Source organism: Caretta caretta, chromosome 10, assembly GCF_965140235.1.
Source record: "Caretta caretta isolate rCarCar2 chromosome 10, rCarCar1.hap1, whole genome shotgun sequence".
Lineage (NCBI taxonomy): Eukaryota > Metazoa > Chordata > Testudines > Cheloniidae > Caretta > Caretta caretta.
Genome location: NC_134215.1, coordinates 60,193,010 through 60,216,333, shown reverse-complemented (window position 1 = coordinate 60,216,333; position 23,324 = coordinate 60,193,010). Strand labels below are relative to the sequence as shown.

Sequence of the window (23,324 nt, the reverse complement as noted above, 5' to 3'; positions counted from 1 at the left end):
TCCAACCCCCCTGTTCCCCACCTTCTGACTGCCCCGACCCCTATCCACACTCCCGCCCCCTGAGCAGCCCCCCCAATTCCCCTGCCCTCTATCCAACCTCCTCTGCCCCCTTACCGTGCTGCCTGGAGCACTGGTGGCTGGCAGCAATACAGCCGCACCGCCCAGAGCACCGGGCCAGGCCGCCGCTCCGCAACTGCGCTGCCCAGCTGCCCAGAGCGTTGTGCCGGCAGCATGGCGCGCTGAGGCTGTGGGGGAGGGGCAGGGGGTGAGCCTCCCGGGCCAGGAGCTCAGGGGCCGGGCAGGAGGGTCCCACGGGCTGGATGTGGCCCGCAGGCCGTAGTCTGCCCACCTCTGGGCTATATGAAGCAGCAGAAAACATCAGAGAAATGTATGGCTGCATTCTTAAGCAGAACATGCTCTGCATTTAGGCCCTGACTACACACAAGCCAAAAGGGTGCTTAAACATGGTTCTTGCTAGTAAAGTGCTAACAGGGTTTACTAAGCTCCAGGATTAACTGAGCTATAAACCAATTTATAAAACCTTATTATACACCAGGGGCTCTACACCATATATGCTGGTCTGAGAAACTGTGTTTTTACACCTTGCTAGCAAGAACCAAGTTAACACACAATTCTAGCTATTGTTTGAATTGCATTGTACATATGTGATTAAATACCAGTCCATCTTAGAATATGCTATCTTGAATCAAGCAGTCAGGAGGATTAAACTGAAAACTTTATTTAACCTGATTCACAATTTGTAGCAGCTCTCCACCATTTTGTTATTTCCTCCCCCTTCCTCTGACTCCTTGCCTGAACTCCTTCTAGTATTCCAGTATGTGTTGAATTAATTAATTCACTCTTACACATTTGATACAAAAGTAGGTAATTTCATGGTGAATGTGAATAGCCTAAGAAGTTTCCAGTAATATAGTTTCTGTTTGTTTTTATACTATGTCTCATGTCTGTCAGACACACACACACCAACCAAACTATGTTAAAAACATTAAGAACGCAAAGTCAAGCACTCAAAAGTTAGGAAATGCCAGAATTAAGGTTGCCCGTGCAACTTTCATTTGGCCCCCTTGTGCTTTTGGATTATGATACAGTCCAATTACATGATCACATACTATTTTTCCCCTAGGATCCCTATCGCATTCAGTAAACAGAACGGATGTGGTCACTGAATGAGCATCTATTCGATATTTTGCTTTCTCCTCATTGTTCAATGTGTGGCCACAGGTCTTATTTACTGAACCCAATTCAAATCCTGTTCTGGAGACAGAATTATTAATTTCCTTAGGAGCTTTTCTATGGTATTCAACACTGTAGTTAGAATCTGGAGATTTTAAAATAAATTCATTAATATTTGTGAACTCCCCTCTGACATGAGGGGATATTATCATTCCAGTTTTACAAACTGGGAACTGAGGCACAGACAGATTAAGGTCAAAAGTATCCACTATTTTTGGCTGCCCAAATTGAGATGCCTAGGACCTGACTTTTCAGAGTTCTTAGCATTATATAGCACTTGATATGTTCAAAGCATAGCGCCCATTGACTTCAGTTGTAGCTGTGTGCTCAGCACTTCTGAAAACCATACCCTAGGGTATCAAGTTGGGTACCAAGAAATTGAGGAATACACAATTGTGAAAATCTTGGTTAAAATGACCTGCATAACATCATAAAGGAATTCTGTGGCAGAGGCAAGGAAAGAATCCAGTTCTCCAAGATGGCATTCAACTGCCTTAGCCATGAAACTACCTTTCTTTTCCCGCAATCCTCTGACTCATTGACTCCTACAGCTTCCAGCTTCCGCAACAAATAAGCCACAGGTTCTACAGACAACAGTCTCCTTTGCTACATAACCTTGATTCATCCCCAGACCAGCTCCAAATTGTGCACTGAATAAGGCTGGGGTCCTGTGGAAAAAATATCTGATCATGTAATTAAATACTATATCATAATGCATATGCACACAAGGGATTGAATTAGCGTATTAATAAAGACATTTCTTAACTTTAGAGTGCTTGACTTTGCCATCTTAATTTACTTTTAACATAGTTGTGAGAGTATGAGAGAGAGCGCGAAAGCGAGAGCGCAAGAGCAAGCGCACGGAGAAGGGGTATAATTTCCTAGGTTTTTAAAAAAGTAAACTGGAAAAAATAAACACAAGAATTCTATCAGGTAGCAACATTTTGACATTGACATAGTTCAGGGGTGCTCAAACTGGGGGTTTTGTGGGGTGAGGGGGTCACGAGGTTATTATGCGGGGGGGGGAAGCAGTCATGAGCTATCAGCCTCCACCCCCAAGCCACACTTCGCCTCCAGCATTTATAAGTGTTAAATTTTTTATAGTGTTTTTAACTGATAAGAGGAGGCGCACTCAGAGGTTTGCTGTGTGAAAGGGGTCACCAATGCAAAAGTTTGAGAGCCACTGACATAGGTCATTAGCAGGTTGGAAACTTTACTTCCACCAAACAGACATCTGCCACTTAAACTGACAGAGTACCTGTAGCAGATTGTCATTCTCAATGTGGGCCAGCACTAGAGGGAGATGGGATACTTTGCCAGTGGATTTCACAGATATTTGGTGACAACAGAGAAATGTAGAGACTCAGCAATCTTGGGTTCCACTCCAAACTCTGGAGGGGAGTGTGCTCCAGATTTTTCTGTCCCCGCCCCCAAGCTTGACCCCTTCTGCCCTGTCCCCTCCAATTTGTTCCTGTCACAGTCCTGTCTCTTCCCCACCCCTTGCTCCTCATCCCAGCCCCATTCCCCTCCTCTAGCCAGTCCAGTCTCCACTCCTCAGGCTTCTCATTCCTGTCCAAGTCTCCTTGCCCAGCCAGTCTTAGTTCCCCCCTCCTGCCTCCTTATCCTATCTGTCTCTCTCCTCCACCGTGGTCTCCAGCTACCACCCCCCCCCCCAACCCATTTGAATCAGACAGCTTTCTCCTGCTCACTGTCTGACCCCAGCAGGGATTCACTGAGTGCCCAGGAGATCGGATTGGATCATGCTATACCTTTCTCTACTAGATGGATGAGCCCATTATTAACTATTTGTTCCCTATATAGATACTATGTAATCAAGTCACCCCTTAACCTTCTCTGTTGTAAGCTAAATAGATTGAACAACAAAATATTCAATCTGAGGCAGGCACCTGGCATGGAAAATTTCAACCAAAATGGTTGTAGTTTGGCAAAGTTATAAGCAACTGAAAACGGGCTTCTAAATGGGCAACTTCAATGATAGATGTATTACCAACTCCACCTGTAATAAGAGTAATTACTTTCACTTTAATAATAATGAATAATGACAGAGAAAAAATGAAGGCAACCATCAAGATTATTTTAAAACCAATGATTAGTTAAAATACACCAGCAGGCTAAATGCTTACTCCATAAGAAGAGAGAGTTCTCCAATCATTTTTTAGAAAAATCCGTAGTTTGTTTCAGTATCTCTCGGCATCATCATGCATGTACAACTCCTGATGCAGTTAATGGAAGTTTAGCATAAAAATCTGCTGCTGATTATGGCCCTGCTAATGGTGCAAATGTTTTTACTTCCGTGGGAGCTTGGGAGCTGACATTTTGATGAAGTTTGATTACGACAGCCTGGAGGCGGAGACACGGCATCGGAGATTTTCAGAGTTGCTGTAGAGCTAGTTCTAGAAAATTTGTAAACCGTTATTAAATTAAAAAGCGATGAAATTTACATTCCAATAATTTTCAAAAGTTCTGATTTCCCAGGTATTCAAATGGAGATCTGCATTTCCTACTTCCTATGCTATACATTTTAAAGTGCAAGATGGATAGCGGTTGCATTATTTTTAAGACATAATTTTTAAAAATAAATATTTTTCTTCTTAGTTGCAATCACTCGTAGTGAATAGAATTCTTTATATTACACTTCAGTTTCTTTTTAAGTAGTTTCATTGTGATACCCTCCATATAGCTTCATGTCTTGTTCAGACCCAAAAACCAAGAAACACTCACGAAGGGATAAAGGAGGACAATAAAGCAATGGTCAATATTATATAAAATTAAGCTAAACTCAAGGCACAGCCTTGGAATATAGGGACACAGGAGCTTTTCTAGCTCTGCAGAGTTCATTTTTCATTCTTATTGTGGGATCTACCTCCAGTGTCACCTCTGGTGCACAAAATGCAATATATTATCTTTGACAAGCCACTGAAAGAAAAAAATAGCATGTCTAATCCGGAAAATAATTTCTATCTTGTCTTTGAAACAATCGTTTGTGAATAAGATTGGCAGTGAAATTCCTCATGAAATCATGGAAAATATGGACTGTTATTCTTAAAAAGGCTTAGTTTCTGCATAAAAATGATCAATATTTAGTATACCACAATATGTCTCATAATGGGACCTGGTACTAGATTAGATTCCCTTTGTTTATGCAGAGGAAAAAAGTTTTCCACTGTTAACTTATAATAGCTCAATAGTTTTGTTTGTTTGTTTTTCAAAAAATCAGGCTGCCCTAGTAATTCTGTGCACAAAAAGCAAAAGGCCACCGTGTGGATTTCAGGGATTCGCCATCTGAAAGCTTTTATTCTTCCACAGTGAAGGAAAGTTATGACCTTTGACATGTGGCTATGGTGCCAAAGAAACTGCTCATAAATGTGTGTCACTAAAGAAGCAGAAATCAATAAATTCATTTAATCCAGTGAACTATTATGCAGTGGGATACAATATATTTTAAAAAGGCCAACTGCTCTCCTGTTTGCTTTTTTAAAAAAAAAAACAAAAAAAAAAAACATTGCTTCTATGGACATTTTGGATAGTCACTTTTCTTAATGGTAATATAAAATACACAATAATCTCTGATCAATTACTCAGTTATATTTTTAAATTATTAATTATTTTAATTCTGACCTGAGTCTCAGATACAGTCTGATTCAGGCAAGATAATAGGAACATTAGCTAGTAGGCCCATGTCCTGTTAGCACCCTCAAGATAGCTACTCACAAGAATCAAACAGTCAAGCATGTGTTATAAGCAGGGTCTTTTCACACTGGGAGCCCAAGACCAAAATGAATGAGATACTGTCATTCCAAGCTTAAAGTAATTTTAAAAGACAATTTGCATGGCCACCTACAACAAACATTATGAAGCCTGTCAGCAAATCACTCAGTCATGCACAGTATCGTTTTTATGTCAGCCAGCAATAAGCATGGTCAGATAGCATAGATGAGATTATCATAGACAGTTGGAGGTAAATATTCAGTGCCATGTGCTGGGAATTAGCCATGGAACTCCCATTAACAGTAATAGGACTCTCACAGCTAACTGTCTGAGCATTGTATCCATGTCTGCTCCTTCAAGCATTTAGTGCACCCAATAACTCCAGACGTTTAGATATATAAAAGCAACATCTAAAATCAACTACAAACAAAATAAGTTTCATTCTACTAACTGGTTCTATAAAAAAAGCACCCTCCCAACAAAACGCCTGGATATGCTTTTCTCTTAAAAAAGAAAAACATTAAGTTTGCTTTCAGGAATACTAGACAATTTAATGTTAACTTCCTCACAATAAAAACTCCTACTTCCTAGTTGTGTTACCCATTGCATGTGGAGAACTGCGTACTTGGGGTATGCCAATTTTTACAACAGTGCAATAAAGTGAAATGGATGAGTTGCTTTCCTGGCACAGATAGGTTGAAATAATATGAGTGTGTCCATTTTCAGCCTCCATTGGAGATCAATGATAAATCTGTTTGACAGCTGAGCCACTCAGTGGCTCACATACATGAGTTTAAAAAAAAAACAAAAAACTTGTCACGTGCTCATTTATTTATTTATTAAAACAAAGAAGTCTCACCCTTGTAATTTGGGACATGCTTTATACAACGTTTCTCTCTCCTCAGGCAAAATGACTGAGTTGTGCCAGAACTCTCAAAGAATATTTCTAGTTAACATCAATTTGCCGGATGTCACAGACAAGTTTAATGAACAAAATGATGAATGTCTGTCAACGGCTTCATAAACTCAATGAATTCTATTTACAAAGAGCATACATAATGCACAGCTCTGCCTGAGGCACATGTTACAGTTATTAAGGATTTACCAGAGGCCACACTGCAGAGAGTAAAATGGTAATTTAACATTTACACTAGTTAAATAACTAAATCGGCCGATAAATTACCTGAACGCTTATCAATCTACTGAAGCCTACAAAAGCACAAGTGAATCAAAAAGTTCTTTAAAACTCTTTTTCATGTTTAAAAAGGAGCTTCACATTTGATTAAAAGTGTAAACTACTCTCTTTTCAAATAACATAATAAATATTTTAAAATATAAAAAGAAAAGTGAGAAATCCCACAACACACAACACTTGGTAATATCTGGTATTCTTTAAAATATGCATAAAAAGAACAAAGTGGCCTTCTCTTTAATTGTAGTCAATATCTGGTGTAAAAATGATCATCTTACCATGACAAACAAAAATCTGGGCCTGTGACCCATCTTTGAGAAATCTCACCAAAAGAGCAAAAACAGCCTTAAAACAGATCTAACTGCCACTAAATAACCCTGGGTTGTACTGGCACTTGCAAGCTTTAAAATCCCTGAAGGTAACAGCAGTGTAAAAACTAAATAGGCAGTTTTCTCTAATATTTCCAGGGTTAATTCAATAGATGGGAACATTCAAACCTCAGCCTAGAAAGATCTTTTTTCTACGGAATATGAAGAGTGGCCTTATAAACGTAACAAAGTCATTCATTTAGGGGCTATTACACAGAATGAAGTCAGTGGCAACACTTCCATAGACATTGGATCGAGTCTTTTCAGAAGCCTACTAAATTCCAACATTAGAACAGAGGTTAAGGCCCCAACTCAGGAAAGCAGCCCTATTCAGGGAAACACTCAAGCATGTGCTTAACTTTAAGCTTGAGTTTAAATTCCACTGAAGTCAATGGAACTTTAAAACACATGCTTACATGTTTTCCTGAATAGGAATGGATTTAAGCATACGCTCAAGTATTTCCTTTAATTGGACCTAAGCAAGGGACCAGTGCTGGGAAAGATTCAAAGGATAAAAGTGTTTCTAACTGTTAGCTCTTCAACCTTGAAAGTAGCATTGCCAGGAGAAAAATCATATATATTTAAAAAAACAAGTGTCCTTTCCTGTGTTATGACATCAGTGTAGATTATTAAAGCTGAAACTAGCTTTTACAAAATTAAAGTAACATTTTCCACTGTTTTTCACTTTCTGCACATCTCTCAGTTTAGAAAATGTAAACAATCTCACCGTAGTTTACAATTAGTTACTGCTTAATTTTACTGCAAGGTTCTCACACGCTAGTACTAGGCAAGAGAATATTTCTTAAATAAAATGTATCCATTAATTTAAAAAAAGGATGAAATTTTCTATTAGTTTTAGGTTTTTCAAATGCTTAGTTTTTTACTAAGTCTAAATTTGGGGGCAAATTTGACCTCCATGTGTCTCCTAACCCTCCCCTCTATCACAGCTGTGCAAATAAGTCTGCAGAAAAAGAGCACCTCCTCCCAGTCATTAGAAAATGCTGTTTCTTAAATTGCTGAAACACACATTGGGAGAAAGGGAGGCAAAACACATTCAGGTTTGAAAAAAATCAAAAACGAAGTACAGACTACGTAGAATATTTTAAAAACCTGACTGCCTGTAGAAGGATTGATGTGCATCAGGCATGACAATTAGGAAATGGCAGGGAAATCAAGGAACAGAGCAAAAGAAGAGAGAGAGGAGACTTTATAAAACAAAACTGATGGGGAAAAGAAATGAGAACAGAGATGGAAGGATGTTAAACAACTGAGGTGGGAACACAGATCAGAAGGAAATTTACAACACTGGACTCCCTGCTTTTATGATGACAGGTTTCAGAGTAGCAGCCGTGTTAGTCTGTATTCGCAAAAAGAAAAGGAGTACTTGTGGCACCTTAGAGACTAACAAATTTATTTGAGCATAAGCTTTCGTGAGCTACGATGAAGTGAGCTGTAGCTCACGAAAGCTTATGCTCAAATAAATTGGTTAGTCTCTAAGGTGCCACAAGTACTCCTTTTCTTTTTAGTTATTTTAATGCACACAGGAAATGAGTGACAAGCCACAATTTTACAGAAGAGCAGATAGTACCCCCTCACTGATAGGCTGATGGAGGGTCCCTATAGAGGCAATGCTGGAGAACACAGGGCTGACCATTACCACCTCATACTTGCTCAATACTGCCTCGAGGCTTAAGGAGATTTAAGAAATAAAGGCCAGTTGTTTTTCTCTTCCCAGTTCTTCAGGTACTACTCAGTCCCACATGGTCAAAGGTGAATCTGGAATCAAAACCTAAACTCTTTTTGCCTGAGGAGCAAAATCTTTGGCAGATCTGAACAGTGAAGTCACACAAGGCTGTAAATGAGCTGCAGCTCTCTCTTCAGTGATGTGTCTACTAAGAAGCTCTGATAATTCTATCCATTTGCCAATGAAATTAACAAACATTAACTTTTCTTGCATGAGAAAAGTTCTGACACACAGAATTACTTTTCCTGAAATGAAAACAAACGTAATCAATCAATGCGCAAAGGAATCTAATCTGGAGACACTGAAAATCAATCAGGAGTTATAAAACTGCTTCTATCCATGTAATCCCTTTCAGCTTTCACATTCACCCATCAGAGTGTATAAAGATACACATCACAGTCTCCTATGAATTAGTTTAACTTCCCTCTAGCTATATATTAAAAGGACACCAGATGACATGTTCAATGCTTGTAATAACTTTGGTGTACTCCTTCCCTCCCTCTGGCCAATCAGACTGGTTATTTATTTCAAAACTGTCTTTCATAGGGGGAAAAAACACACACTCACACACTTTGAAAATGACACTACAGTTCCCCAGACTAACATGCGTCTTCTCAACACAAAGTCTTACTGTCATTAATATCAAAATTACAATTCTAGTACTTAGTGCAGTGGTCCCCAAACTCTTTTCATCACGCCCGCCCTCCACCCCGACCCATAATGGAATCTGTCCTGGCCCCACCCACCCCCGCCTTCCTCTGGGAACTGCAGTTGGGGCCGGGAGTGGGGCCACGGCTCGGGGCAGAGCAGAGCTGGGTGGTGCTCCTTCCCCGACCCCCATGGGAGCTGCCACCAATGGTCCTCTATGCCCCTGTAGGGAGGCACACCCCGCAGTCTGGGGACCACCGACTTAATTGAACTAAGTGAGTATATTGGACTCAGAAATGTGGTTTAAACTGTTTCAAACTGGTTAACATTCTCTGCTTTTGCAGCATTATGCCAATTACTATAAATTGTGATTAGAGTTAAGTACCTCTATCCATTCTGAGCACATAAAATATCTGAACAGCAGTGTCAGATTTAAGCTAAGATTCAGAAAAGCATCCCTATTTGGGACAGCACTTAAGCACAGGATTTAAAAGTTTATTCTTTTATTTATTTTTAAGAGATGTCCTCAACAGGAACGGACTTAAGCATGTGCTTCAGGGCTTTTCTGCCTCAGAGTCTTGGTGCAGAGGTTCTTGACCTGAATAAGAGTCAGAGAAATGATAATGGTCTTTCTATGGTCATATCCACACTGAGATCAGAACCATGCTACAACCAGGCTTGAATTCAGTATTCTAGCCTGGTTTCAATACCTAATATGGACAGGGATTTTCCCCCCCCACCAGCAATTGTGGTAAGCAGCCAAGTCACAGCGAAGACACCTTCCCTGCTAGCGTAGTGCATCCTTTTCACCAGATTTCACCAACAAAATCCTGCTCCACATTGCTCAGAGAAATTATACCAGAGAACCCTACTAGGGACAATCATATTTAAACATAGCTGTAGCTAACATGGTCTTGATCCCACTGTGAACTAGGAACATACTTAGCATTTGACTATCATAACAATTAAAGCATAATTGCAAAGCTCTACAGTTTTGTTTTTTGAAGGAAAGGTTTTTCTAGGGAATATTTTTGGTCAGTATATCTATAGAAAAGGCTTCCTAATTCTTATTGGCTGAAGAGACCAGCAGGGATGGCTGCATAAGAAAATTATATCATTTCTCACTGAAATTTGTCATAAAGAAAGTCATTCACAGGGAGCAAGCCTTAGAGGGATTGTCAAATTGCATGTCTGTGGTTTACAGATTATTACTGTCAATATTTTAGACTAGATTTAATGTAATGTTCAGCATTCACTACAAGACCAAGTATATTCTAAAAAGAATGGAAAAGGAGAGACTAACTTCCAATGCCCCATCTCTCCACGCACCCTTCTGCAATCTTGACATCTAGTAATCAAGAGGGCCTTTAGTACCACATGCTACTGCTGATGTTAGCATAAGGTGGAAAGGATACATGTAACTGCTAACCTGCTAATTCCCTGACGGTTCTACTATCTACAAAAAGGCATTCTCCATCTTATAGACTCAGACCTGTATTATCCTTCAACCTCTCCATCTCAGCTGCCACTCACCCACTAAAGTTACAGATGGATTGCTATTTGTATGTGTGTTAGAAATATGGGGAAAGATGTATTTTTAATACTAGAAACTTTCCTCCTTACTACATAACTAGAATATAGAGACTCCAAAGAATTTGTAGTGTCCTGAACCATGCCAGTTAAAAACAAAATGTGCTACTGTGGATTGAACAGGGGGAAAAATGCATATTTGAAAACTCAACACACAAAAATATCTACTTGAGTAATAAATAGATCACAGATTTAAATTTTATTCCACATGCACCCTGGAGCATACAGCCAAATTTGAAGTTGGTAGCATGGACAAAGCAGCACATTTGAAAAAACAGGCCTTAGATGCTTAGACAGTCTAGCACAGTGGTCACCAACCTGTAGATCATGATCGACTGGTCGATCCTGGAGCCTCTGCCTGTTCATCACGATCTCCAGCCACTAAAAGTGCAGCGCCGCAAAGGCAGGCTCCCTGCCCTGGCCCCATGCCTCTCCCACAAGCGGCCAGCACGTTCCCGCGGCCCTGGGGGTGAGGGTGCAGGGGTCTCCACGCACTGCACCTGCCTACAAGCACCGCCCCTGCAGCTTCCATTGGCAGGAAACAGGGAACTATGGCCAATGGGAGCTGCGGAGGCTGTGCTTGCAAGCAGGAGCAGCGTGCACAGCCACATGCTTCCACCCAGGGATCCCAGGGGTGTGTTGGCCACTTCCGGGAGGAGTGTGGGGCTGGAGCAGGCAGGGAGCCTGCCTTAGCCCCGCTGTGCTGCCGACCAGGAGCCTGCACCCCAACCCCCAGCTCTGAGCTCCCTCCCAGAACCAGCACCCCATACCCTCTCCTGCACCCCAAACCCCTGCCCCAGCCCTGAGCCCCCTCCTGCATCAAACTACCTCCCAGAGCCCACCCACCCCCGCACCCCAACCCCCTGCCCCAGCCCAGTGAAAGTGAATGAGGGTGGGGGAGAGCGAGCAACAGATGGAGGGAGGATGTAGGGAGTGGGGCGGGGCGGGGCTCCAGGAAAGTGGCAGGACCTCGGCGAAGGAGCAGGGTAGATCCTGGGTTGCACTTAAATTCAAAAAGTGACCTTGCACGTAAAAAGATTGGAGACCACTGGTCTAGCAAAACATGCTGCATGTTTATACCAGTTTAGGTCCCGAACCTGCAATCTGACCTGCATAGGTGGACTCTCAAAGAGTGGTTTTGCCTTTTCCACTTCTTATGGAACGTTCTAAACTTCCAATGCCACCTCTCTCCCACTCACCCCACCAAACAAGATCAAAATCACTGTGACTCTGCAATTTTTAATTGTTCCCAAAATGACTGAATTAATTCTAAAAAGTATGTTGTTTCATGTTATTATTTATGTTTTACCAAATAAGACTGGAGAACAAAGGTACGGGAGATAGGAGGAGGATTCCTAGGCAGGAGTTTTAAATGTTGTACAGGACAAGAATGTTTTTCATTATTGATCTAAAAAGGCTAAAAGTCGCCTTGGAATCATTTCCCATTAACACAAAGATTTCAGATTCTAACATTTTTAGGTTACTACAGCGAGAATGGTCTAAATAATCTTAATAAGTACAAGGCAGACCTTAAGTGCATTTAAAAAAAAAAAAATCCACATCTGATTCTTCCATGTTACAATTGCACCAATATGTCAAAAATACCTTCCCAGCAGGCCCAACAAAGTCAGGCAGTTGAGGAATAAGCATTTTAAAATAGGACCCTGCACAATGATGGTATTATCCAGATGTCACTTCATTTATCTTCCCTTTGCAAATGTTCATGTCGTAAAAAACCACAGTGGGTAATGGGTAAATTTTCCAGAAAGGGGAGGGGAGAAAGCTTTTTATTTTAAATTTGGCCCCACTAGATAAGATATTAAGAATTTGGTCTTTAAAGACTGTTGAGAGTTAAGAGACAATACATATAAAAGCTAGTTAAGTAGTAAAGGAAATACTTCATATGAGTGCTGAGCCTTCACTAGAAATGTTTGCTTTCTCCTCTCTAACATGACACAAAGCACCTCCCCGCCCCTCAAGATCCTCTGATTAGACTTAAGAATGACAATAAATTAGCAAGGGTTGGAATGATGAAGCTAATCATTTTAATCAAGTACTGCCCCCCTGTTGTGCTGCAGTTTCAACTCCATCTCCTTCATGTATCAGCTGTTTATCTTTTGTAAAAAACATGTGTTATGTAGAATTATGTGAGAATATTATGAGTGCAATGAATAATGCAAAACAAAAAGTTGTTTCAGTTTGAGTTCAGGTTATTAGGTCTACCCCCAGACTCCAAATATCAGCTGGTTTTTAAGTAGTTAGACATAATACCAGTTTTTCCCCTCCCCTAACTTTGTTGTGGAGACTATCAGATTTAAAAATTGGGATTGCTGCTCCTTAAGAGCTTCCTAAAGGCTGACTCTAGTAACTAATGCTGACCATACAACCCACACTTGCTCAACAAAATGCTAAGAAGTTTACATTGTTGATTACTATTTCACTTAGGTGGCAATTACCAGTTATAAAGACTGGAAGTAATCAATCCCAATTTAACAGCTGGGCCTATTGAAGGAATAACAAAAACAATACAAAACTGAAACAAAAGATTAATCTCCAAAATTCTAGATATAAAATGTAGTAGATGAAGGCATTCCATATTTACTTTTAAAAAAGGAAATTTCCAACAAGAGAAATCACCATGTTTCTGTATTAAAATACTTAATAATTTTAAGCTCTTTCCTGAAGATTCTCTTTTGTCATTGTTTTAAATTGTTCTGCACTCCATCAATAGGCCCAGCTGTTAAATTGTGAAGATGTGACAACAAGTATCTAGGCAAACAACTGCTCAGAGACCCTTTTCTTTAGAATAATCAGAGCTGGCTGACAAAAGGGAGCCATGCTGAATACCCTTTCAACAATTCCTACAAGAAGCAAAGGAAGACTTGTAAGTAGAGCACCATCCCTTGCTTCAGTGCATTGCTTTGCAATAAAAAGTCTTGCAGTTTAGAGCAACGGTCACACATGGAACTTATGCAAGTGACAGAGTCATAGCTCTGAGCAACTGCACAAGGAAAGAGTGGTACTGGGCTACATTTCTCAGGTACATGAAGATTTTATTAGCTTCTAGGCAAGCTGCCAATAAAAGTGAGTGCTCCTTTAAAAAGGAGCCTGTAAAACTATTTACTACTTTTATCACCTTACATGTATAATACATAACAACATAGCCTTGAATTTACTAGCTGAAAAGGAGAGCAAGGTCAGCCAGAAATGCCAAACTGAGGCATTTTAACACAAAATTAAAATTCAACTGTTGTGAAAACTCACCAAAACCATATTTCTCCAAAGGAGATATACTACTGCATTGGCTAGGAAATGAACCCAGGTCAACTGCTTGGACGACAGTTATGCACACAACTATACCACCCATGCTTCTCCAATAGGGATGCAGAAGAAAAAGACACTGTAAGAGTGCATCTAAAATAGGCATTGCCTTGCCTGTTTTTGGCAAGGACACTGGCAAAAACCCCAGCATTCAGTTCACACTAGAGCATATGTGGTTCGTAAGACCAGTGCAGCTAAATCATTGCTGAAAAAGGGGTAAGAAGTTTCCTAGTGCACAAGGCTAATTAGTGCTGGTCTGATATCGCAACTTGAAAGAATGGGTGTACTATTTCTTTTAAATGGTTGCAGGGGGGAAAAAAGCTTCTGAAAGGTGGCTGGGGAAGGTTCCAGAATGAAGCTCTACAGTGAAGCCGGGTGGGAGAGTGTCAGTATCGGTTTCTCATTTGTCTAACACTGATCCAGGAACTTTTATTAGGAACAAACTCCTTTGTAATTATTTACCATTGCCACGTGACCAAATTCACTTGCAGGAGGCAAAACACTGGGACAACTCTAGTTCCTTCTCCCTCCACAAATATCAAAATCAGACCATCTCAAGGGCTGACCACCCACTTTTGTTTCTAGCAAGGTGTATTCTCCTAGAGATGCATGCCGAGAAAACCTACTAACCAATATGTCTGCAACCGTGGAATTAAAAAGAAAAAAGCATTCAGCCAGTCTGTAATCCTAAATGTTTCAGGATTAGTACCTTCATACTACTCTTATTACAGGAGTGTTCTCTTCTAGAGCTCCTGCCGTCTGCAGTTATAACAACCTCAGTTGAAAACCATCTCTTTTCTTCTATACTTGTACCTCATCACTTGTTACTAGTATATGTATGATATTAATAACGTTTTGAAGGTAGTTTGAAAGTAAAGTGATATACAAAATGAAATAACATTGGATTGGATTGCTGTAAATGCCTTTATAAAAGTATTTTCTAAATCCACGTATAAATTTTGTTTTTATAACAGGGGAAATGTTTTCAGTGTGGATACACATTCATCAACATTCAGCTCACTGCTCTTTTAAGTAGTCAAAATATTTAAAAACTGAAAGCAAAAGGTTGCATTAAAAACACTGGCAAACAGCATTACCTAATCCCACTGTAATGTGACTAGAAGTAAATAAGAGGTTACAGGCACCTCACTGTTTGTAGTGGTCAATCAAAATTTTAAATTTATGTCACTGATGCAAAGTTTAGCCTGATAAGTTCAAAAGGATCTGCAGCTCATGAGCTGCAAGTCAACATGAGATTACTGTTGTCCTCACAGGAATTAAATCATAATGTTAAGACATGTTTAATATTCAGTCAACCTACTGCTTGTGTAACCTTTCATTCTCATGTAACATAGAAACAAACATGTTAACTGTGGAAAAATTACGTTTGTTTCCGTTTGATTTAAAATCCGGCATTTAAGATCAATTCAGCTGAAGCCTACAAGCTGAGAAAAAGGGGTTATCTCAGAATGTTCCAGGCAGCTGTATGTGCCCCCTCCATCCATCTTAAGACTTCAATTTCCACCTTTTGTGGAAAGGAAATAAACAATTAGCATCCTGCCCAATCACTACTTAACAGCCAGCTTTACTGACTTCAGAACACAATCCTCCTCCTCCACTTTTTCCTAATGCCATGTTATCTCACGTCTAACTTTGTTGCAACAGATGTATTTTCAGACAGTTCATACAACTCTGCACTGTGAAATTTTATTCCCATTTTAGCATTTCAAGTTTACAAAGTCTAGGTTGTGTTACTTTTGACTGGTTGTCGCGGTACCAAAAAAAAGCTTTGAGAAGTTATCCATATAATACTGCTTTGGTATTTTGGCAGTTGGAATCCTGCTAGAAATAGCAGGGATGGGCTGAACTTTGAATAAACTATTTAAATCTTCAGGTATTAGCATTTTACTCACACATGGCACCTCACAAAGAATTATGCTGCAGAAGGAACCTCCTTCTCCCCTTCCCCCACACTTCAATTACCCTAAACTGGAAGTAACTACAAACATCAACCAAAAATAATATTTATTTTTACCTAACTGATATCTTAACTCAAGAGTATCCTTTAAAAAAAAAAAGAGTAGGGGGATCTTCTGGAAAAAACTAAATTAGTCAAATTCTTTTGTGCATGGATGAACAACAGGAAAGCAAAGCCTTGGGGCCTCTAGGGAGGAACCTTGTCCCTGCAGACCTGCTCTGATGTGCTCATGAGATAAGGCTCCATAGTGACACTTAAGGAAAGGCCTGCTCACATTTGAATTTCTGCATTCCTCAAGAACAATTCATGGCAATCACTAACTTTGCAGAGGAGCTACATGAAAGCTTTGGCCAATGAATGAGGGTCATCTGCTCTTTATCACAAGGGTAAACCTCATCCTGGCCAGTTTCTAACCTTTTAACCCTGTGAATTCTTAATTTGCACATGAATAATGGAATTCTTGCCTAGAGTGCAACCTTCAGCTTCCAGTTCCTAACTTTAGAAACCAAGACCTGATCTCCTTGTGTGTTCAGATCTTAAACTCTTGGACAGATTAAAGTTTTAGGTTTCCAAATGCAACACGAAGTATTACACTTCTGAAGCAAAAGATAAGCTTGCTGGTGAAAGCTATGACAATGCAAAGTAAAAGAACATCCTTGCACCCTGCTGCTACCAGTAGCTAAGACAGCATTTTCTTTTTTTTCCTCCAAAGAAAGAATGCCCATTTAATGCGTATTCTCCACCTGTTTAATATGTATAGTTCCTTCTTTACCTTGATCACAAGATAAAGTCATTTGCTTTTACAGCAACTGACAACTGCTCTGAAATACGATTTGAAAAACTACACACCCCACAAAACTTTATTTTCATAAGTTCAGAATGCTGGCAGTTCATTCAGATCATGTTAGTAGATAGAATCCTTATGAAAAGGGGGCTTTAAAACAGTTTTGCATCCATATTATATGGGTTTCAAAATATAACAATATCAGTTATCACCTTATTTCATGGGCTAATAACAGACTGACATTTCAAGTATTAAGACTGCACTATGACAAGGAACACATTTCAACACAAGATTACATCATGTTTAGCTATTATTTAAAATAATCATCTATATGCAGCTAACACCTATTACAATCACTGTACCTACTTGCCTTTTTAAAATACATTCATCTAGAAATCCAGTATCTCTTCCAGTTTTGTCAATGAATAGGACAGCTTTAAACAAACTAGACAAAACATGTTTTTTCCAAGGGAAGAATCTTAATTTTTTTTAGTAAAAAGAAAAGAGGAAAGCACAACCAGTAAAACAAGAATACCATTCCACAACTCAAATCAGTTAGTCACAACTTTTCACTTGTTAAAGTCTTGAATAAAGATTTATCACAAACAAAATTACCTTTTGAAGAAGTAATGTTTCATCTGGATTTAATACCACTATTTCTTACAAAAGTTAAATACTCTCTTAATACAGACTCCAACAAGAAACTCCACGAGTCTTATACTAATATCTTTCAGGGTGCATGATGCCACACCACTCTTCTGGAAGTGCCTTGTATTAAACAATGCCCTGGATTTTCTGAAAGTCTACAGGTCTAGACACAGGATCCATCACCTCCTGATGAATCTAAGCTTTTTTAAAGTTAAGTCTTGCTCCCTCTGGTTGTTAAGAAAACAAAAACTTCCAGATGTGAGCCAATGCAACACTGTCTTCCTGAGTCTGCCAATACACTGCCTGAAACAATGACTCTAAGAGAGACAAACTGTCTCAATTCATCTCAATGATGCATAAAAATGCTAAAATCAAATTTAAGTTTCAACTCGGTCACTATTTCACTTCTGACCATTCTATCAGAAATATCCACCTAATATCTTATCCATCAGTTTTTTATTTAAATGGAAGTTAGAAGTGGGGGTGGAGGGATAGCTCAGTGGTTTGAACATTGGCCTGCTAAACCCAGGGTTGTGAGTTCAATCCTTGAGGGGGCCATTTAGGAATCTGGGGCAAAAATGGGGGATTGGTCCTGCTTTGAGCAGGGAGTTGGACTAGATGACCTCCTGAGGTCCCTTCCAACCCTGATATTCTATGATTCTAACAACAGATGTTGCTTTCAAGAGTAGAGAACTAGAGTTCAGTCCCTCTCAAGATGATGCCTTCCCCAGTGTCAAATACCCCCCACACCCAAAAAATCATCACTTCAATACCTAAAGGCCTGATTAAACTAACACAAACCTTCACTTCTCCTCCTGACACCTTCTAAAAACCAATGATATCAAATCCTAGAGCACAGTGAAATTGTGGGTGTATAAATAAACTGAAAGCTTAATATTCTGAAAAAAAGTATTAAAATTAATAACATTAATCTAGGAGTACTGCACTGATTGTATTAATTAGCTTCAAATTAGGTAGCACCGCACAGTTCTGAATTTATTTTAAGCTGCCACAGAAGTCATGGTGGAAATGAGTAGAGGAAGACCCTGCTGGAGAAATTAAGACTATCTTCACAGAGAAAACCAGAGGCTTGACTATAATCATACAAGTTTATATGTACTTTCTGGCATGCTGTTTCTTTTGTTCCCAAAGACACAGCATAGCAGAAAGTACATATAACTTATATGATTATAGTATATAAATCACACACACACACACACACATTATGTGGAAGGAATCAGATAACTTAGTGGCAGACCTCTTTATTGTCATGCAGAAGACCCGAGTTCAGTTCCTAGTCTGCAAAGACAGCACACTCAGGGGCAGAATTTTAAGGATATTTAGGAATCTAAAGAGGCAGATGGATGCCTAGTTTAAATACATTCAATAATCTGACCCTCAGACCCTAGTAGTAGTTACTAGCAGTACTCAACAGTGACCTCTGGTTCAGTTAAATAGTAGCATCAACCAATTCCAGAAGGAACCCAGTCCAGTTCTCCCTGGCTATAAGAGTGTGTCTGAGTGTGGCCTCACCTCAAGAGTTCAACCCTCAGGGCTCCTCAGACCCTAGAAAACCACCTTACACACATTAAGGTTCTCCTCTGGCTTGCGATATCTTAAGAACTGGTCAACAATTGAAAGCCTGTCTTATAAATTTATCATTTCACTTACTTGTAGGCAACAATTCTAACGTTACAACTGTAGTGTTTGTAAAACAATTCTTAAAAACGGTTTGAAACAGAACGTGATAACTTTATATTACCAGTGTATTTTACCAAAGGGAATGCCACAAATAGTGGGTCAAATTAACTCCTGATGTCATTCCAATGGCTTCTGTGGAGTTACAGGGAAGGATCTGGCCCATAATCTCACACACATTATAAATAACAAAGATTTTAACAGAAATTAAATCCACTTGTTTTATTTTTGGTAATATTTGTTTAACCTATCTTGTATATAGAACAATACAGGGTTGTGCTGTCTTAAAGGTAGTGAAGCCACAAATATGGAAACAGGTTAATAAATTGGTAACTACATGTAACTGTGATAAACAAGAGATTCAAGTGCTAGAACTTACTTGCTAGTGTAAGGTGACCTTTTTGACTGAGAATGGCCCCATATTTGTTCAGTGCTAAACACTGGTAAAATCCTTCATCAGATGGTTCTCCTCTTTTTCCTTCCACCTCACTGATGTATAAAGAGCCATTTGATAACGTGTAGATCCGTTCATTTTCAGAAACTTTTGCTCCATTTTTCAGCCATGTGATTGTAATGGGAACTTCGCCATGTGCCTGGCAATCTAAAACCACTGGGTCCTTCCTTGTGACGGTTATATCCTGTGGCTCTTTTACAAAAAACAGCTCACTAAAGCACCATACTCCTGAGAGAAATAAAACCATTTTTGTCTGTAAGTACAGGGATGCAAGCATCATAAAGCAGTCTTGCAAAGCATATCACAATTGTACTGGTGTGATAATTATATCTGTGCCCTGCGAGTACCAGGTTCTACTCCCACTGAAGTAAAATCTCTGTGTTCTGGGGAAGCAAAAGGATCAGGCCCCAAATAACTACACAAATATTTGCTTCCTTGTTCAAATGTATGAGAAAGCAGGATTAGAGTTTTAAATATTTATGTTATCATAACCAAGATTCAGCACAAAAAATTGGAATCTGAATATTCAAACAAACTTTTCTCCATCTCTCTCCTTTCCCTGATTCCCACCAATCTAGGCAAAAAGACATCATCTGATGCTTTTGCAAACAGAGTAATAAAATAATCCTCATACAGATGTGGAGCTTTTGCTGGTAAAGTATTAGTATCATCTTCAGGGGAATCAGGGAGCACAAGCTGTTTGCTAATTTTACAAGCTTGTCAAAAAGATCTTGAACAGGGTAAGTCATAAAACTCTAATTTTACAAGAAATCATTAGCAAAACCCTGTCTTTGGGAGCTAGAGGGTTCTTTCCTATGTCCTCAGAAGTGTCTGGCCCCTCTGCACCTATTTCCGTGGGAGAAACTTTTATCTTTTGTGACAAATTCGGGGGGTTGGAGTCTTGTGTTTTGGAGGCGGCAAAATGTCAACTCTGCCAGAAAACCTGACCAATTTGCTTCATTTCTGCAGTTCAGCAGAGGTATTTAGAATACAAACAATGCAATTTTCCAGAGTTGGTAATTCTTGCCACTGGTACCCAGCGGGGGAGGAAAGGCAGGAATTAGCAAACCTTTATTTCAACTTGTGTGTATGGCCAACTGTTCCAGAAACGCGTGACTAATTGATCGCTTACTGTCTAATGGGGGTGGGGGAGGTTTAATTAACCAATACACATTTCGTTAGAAGAACCGCTTCGCAGAGGAAACCAGGTTTTCCCAGCCTTACTCCCGCCCCCAACACACGCCTAAATCGAGATAAAGTTGATGAGTAGCGAAGAGTCCCCGTACACCCATCCCGCTTCCCCTCCACTGATAAAGGCGGGGGGCTTTATAAAAAAATATGTTCTCTCTGCAGAGAGATGTGGGGGGGGTCACTGTATGGGCAGCTCTTGATTAGGACAGAAACTCCTTGGCAATAGATTTCTCGGGTCCTGATCAATAAACGTCCAGGAACCCTCCAATCATGCAATTTGCCCAGGATCCGCACACATCTGAGAGCTCCTGCCTGCTCCCTTTCATAGCAGCTCCCGGGCTATGCAGATTACGCCTGCACCCTCCTCTCCTGTTGTGACTCTAATCACGGGTCCGCCTTTGATCCCTTTCTCATGCTAACAAAGATCTGAGCCGGGAAAGTGAAAGCCAGACACTGGCAATTAAAAAAGAAGGTGCAGGACGGTCTCTAACCCAGACGCGGTGAATGAAAATGCCAGCCAGTGCAAGGATTCAATTGGCGGCGGCTTCCCCTGGCATAGTATCTTCCCCAATTCACTCCCAGCCTTCCCCAAAAGCATCTCCCACCACTCCGTTTGCCTGCTGAAAATCATCCCCCACCCGCTGCCCCTCTCGGGCCTGGGCCCCTCTTCACGCTGCAGGTAACTGGCTACACGGGAGCAAACGGCAGCTACCCAGGCTCGCCCCCCCCGCGGCTCTGTAACTTTCCCGGCGGCTGGCTGGAAGCGGGGCAGAGCCGGGCTCCGGCACTGCCCCCGCTGGAACAATATAAATAAAACCACGTGCGGCCGCAGCCCCAGCCCCCGTTCTCCTGGCTGCACAGAGAGCCGGGCCGGAGAAAGCCTCCTCCCCCACACGGGATACCCGCCCTTGCCCCGGGAGCACTGGACAGTAGCAGCCCCCACAACCCCTCCCCGTCGCTCCCCCTCGCCCAGCACAGGGCCGGAGAGGGGACAATGGATGGGGGCCGGGGAGAGCAGCCACCACCCCCCGCCAGCTCCCTGGGAGCGCTGCCCACGCGGGATGCCCGGGCTGCGGAAGGTCCGTGCAGCAGCCGCCCCGTCGCCCTCGGGCTCGTGGCCGAAGAGGAACCCCGGGCGTGCAGGCGGGCTCCCGGCCGGCGGCCACCGGGGACAATGGACGGGAGCGGGGGAGGCTGGACAGCAGCAGCGCGGCCATTAAGGGCAGCGGCCGGCCGGGGAAAGAGAAGCGGGGACCGGTGCCCCCCAGCTGTCCGCACCGACGCCCGGGGGCTGCCCAGGCTCCGCGCCGGGCGGGCAGGTCCCCGAGGGCGGCGCTGGCTCCCCGCCCGCCGCGGAGATGCACGAGCCGGGGGCCGGGCAAGCGCTGCAAAGTTTGCGGCCGAAGCAGCCCGCCCCCGCCTGGACTCACCTGGGATGGGGACGATCAGCGCCCAGAGCAGCATCCGATGGGGAACCGGCGCCATTTAGTGGGCTCTGCCTGGCATGCTCCCGCCGCGCGCCCCCAGCGTCCTCGCCTCTCCCCGCTCTGAGCCGGAGCCGCCCCTCCGCCGCGGATTCCCACTCCCGCGGACTCTTTCCCTGTGGCCGAGCCCCGGCGCACGGACACAGTGCAAGGGGAGAGAGCGCGCCCCTGATCAATGGACAAGGGGAGGAGAAAGGGGATGGACAGAGCCTCCCTGAGTGCGCGGCTGTCCCGGCTCTACTTTCTGCATCTAGTCTCCATTGGCCTGGGAGCTGGGCGAGGGGCAGGGCCGCGGGGAGGAGGGGAAAGAGGGACCCTGCGGGAAGACGGGGGCGGGACACTGGGGCTCTCTGGGGGTGGACAATGCACCTGGAGCCAGGCTTGCAAGTTGCCCTGGCGGCTGCGGTCAGGGCTAGTGGCTCGCGTGCCTGCTGCAGTCAGCGGCCAGCCGAGGAACCTGCGCAGACTCCTCTCCTGCCAGGGGCACCTTAGCCCTGGGGCGGTGGGTGATGCCAGGGCCCCCGCGGGCTGCTTTTGTGGGGAAGGCGAGGCGCGAGCGCAGACTCTTTCTTTCCTGCCCGTCCCCCGCTCCCAGAGGGGTTTCAAGCTGTAAATCTCCAGGCCGTCAGAGCCAGACCTGACCCCATGTCTCTCCCTCTCCCCCATCTCCGGATTAGTTTTGAAGGCAGCCTTTAAAGTCTCTCCCCTTCGAGTGATGATGGATTTTTTTTTATTACCATGTGTACGTTTCAAAAACTAGAGGGGGGAAACCTCACTCACCCTGATCTGAATTCTCCCTTCTTCATTTGCACACAGCTTGCCCCAGTGGAGAGAGAGCACCTTGGTCCTAAATAGTTGTTTGAGGGGCTTGTTTAAAAACAGATGAGGAAACAAGTTTTACCTCATACCGTGTTACTGTCATTTTTCCTTAATAATGCGATTAACCTTCAGAGCTTTGACGTTCTCATCATTATCAAGCAGGCAAAGGAAAGGAAACACTATGAACAACCGTTTTAAAACCAGTTTGAACCATGTTATCTTGACATCGAATCTGGCTTTCTGGGTGGCAGTAGCCACTCCACAGTTTAGGTTTCAACTGAGTGCATTACTCATAAAACGGGGATAATGATGCTTCCTACCTTTATAAAACACTTTGAGATCAGATGAAAAACACTACATAAGAACTATTATAAACCTAGTGTTATTCCCTCCCTTTTAAAATCCATAAAAAATGTCATATC

General features: G+C 42.1%; 1 protein-coding gene across 1 annotated transcript in view; it reads right to left on the bottom strand.

Moving 5' to 3' along the window:
• The window catches only part of PRTG (protogenin), a 115,077-nt gene extending 92,806 nt beyond the window's left edge, over positions 1-22,271 (bottom strand). The window contains exons 1-2 of the mRNA XM_048867380.2: positions 22,030-22,271; positions 19,334-19,636 (exon numbers count right to left, since the gene is read on the bottom strand). Of these exons, the coding sequence (XP_048723337.2) occupies positions 19,334-19,636; positions 22,030-22,084 (358 nt within the window). The 5' untranslated portion in view covers positions 22,085-22,271. The remainder of the gene's footprint in view (positions 1-19,333; positions 19,637-22,029) is intronic.
• Positions 22,272-23,324: the final 1,053 nt, after the last annotated feature.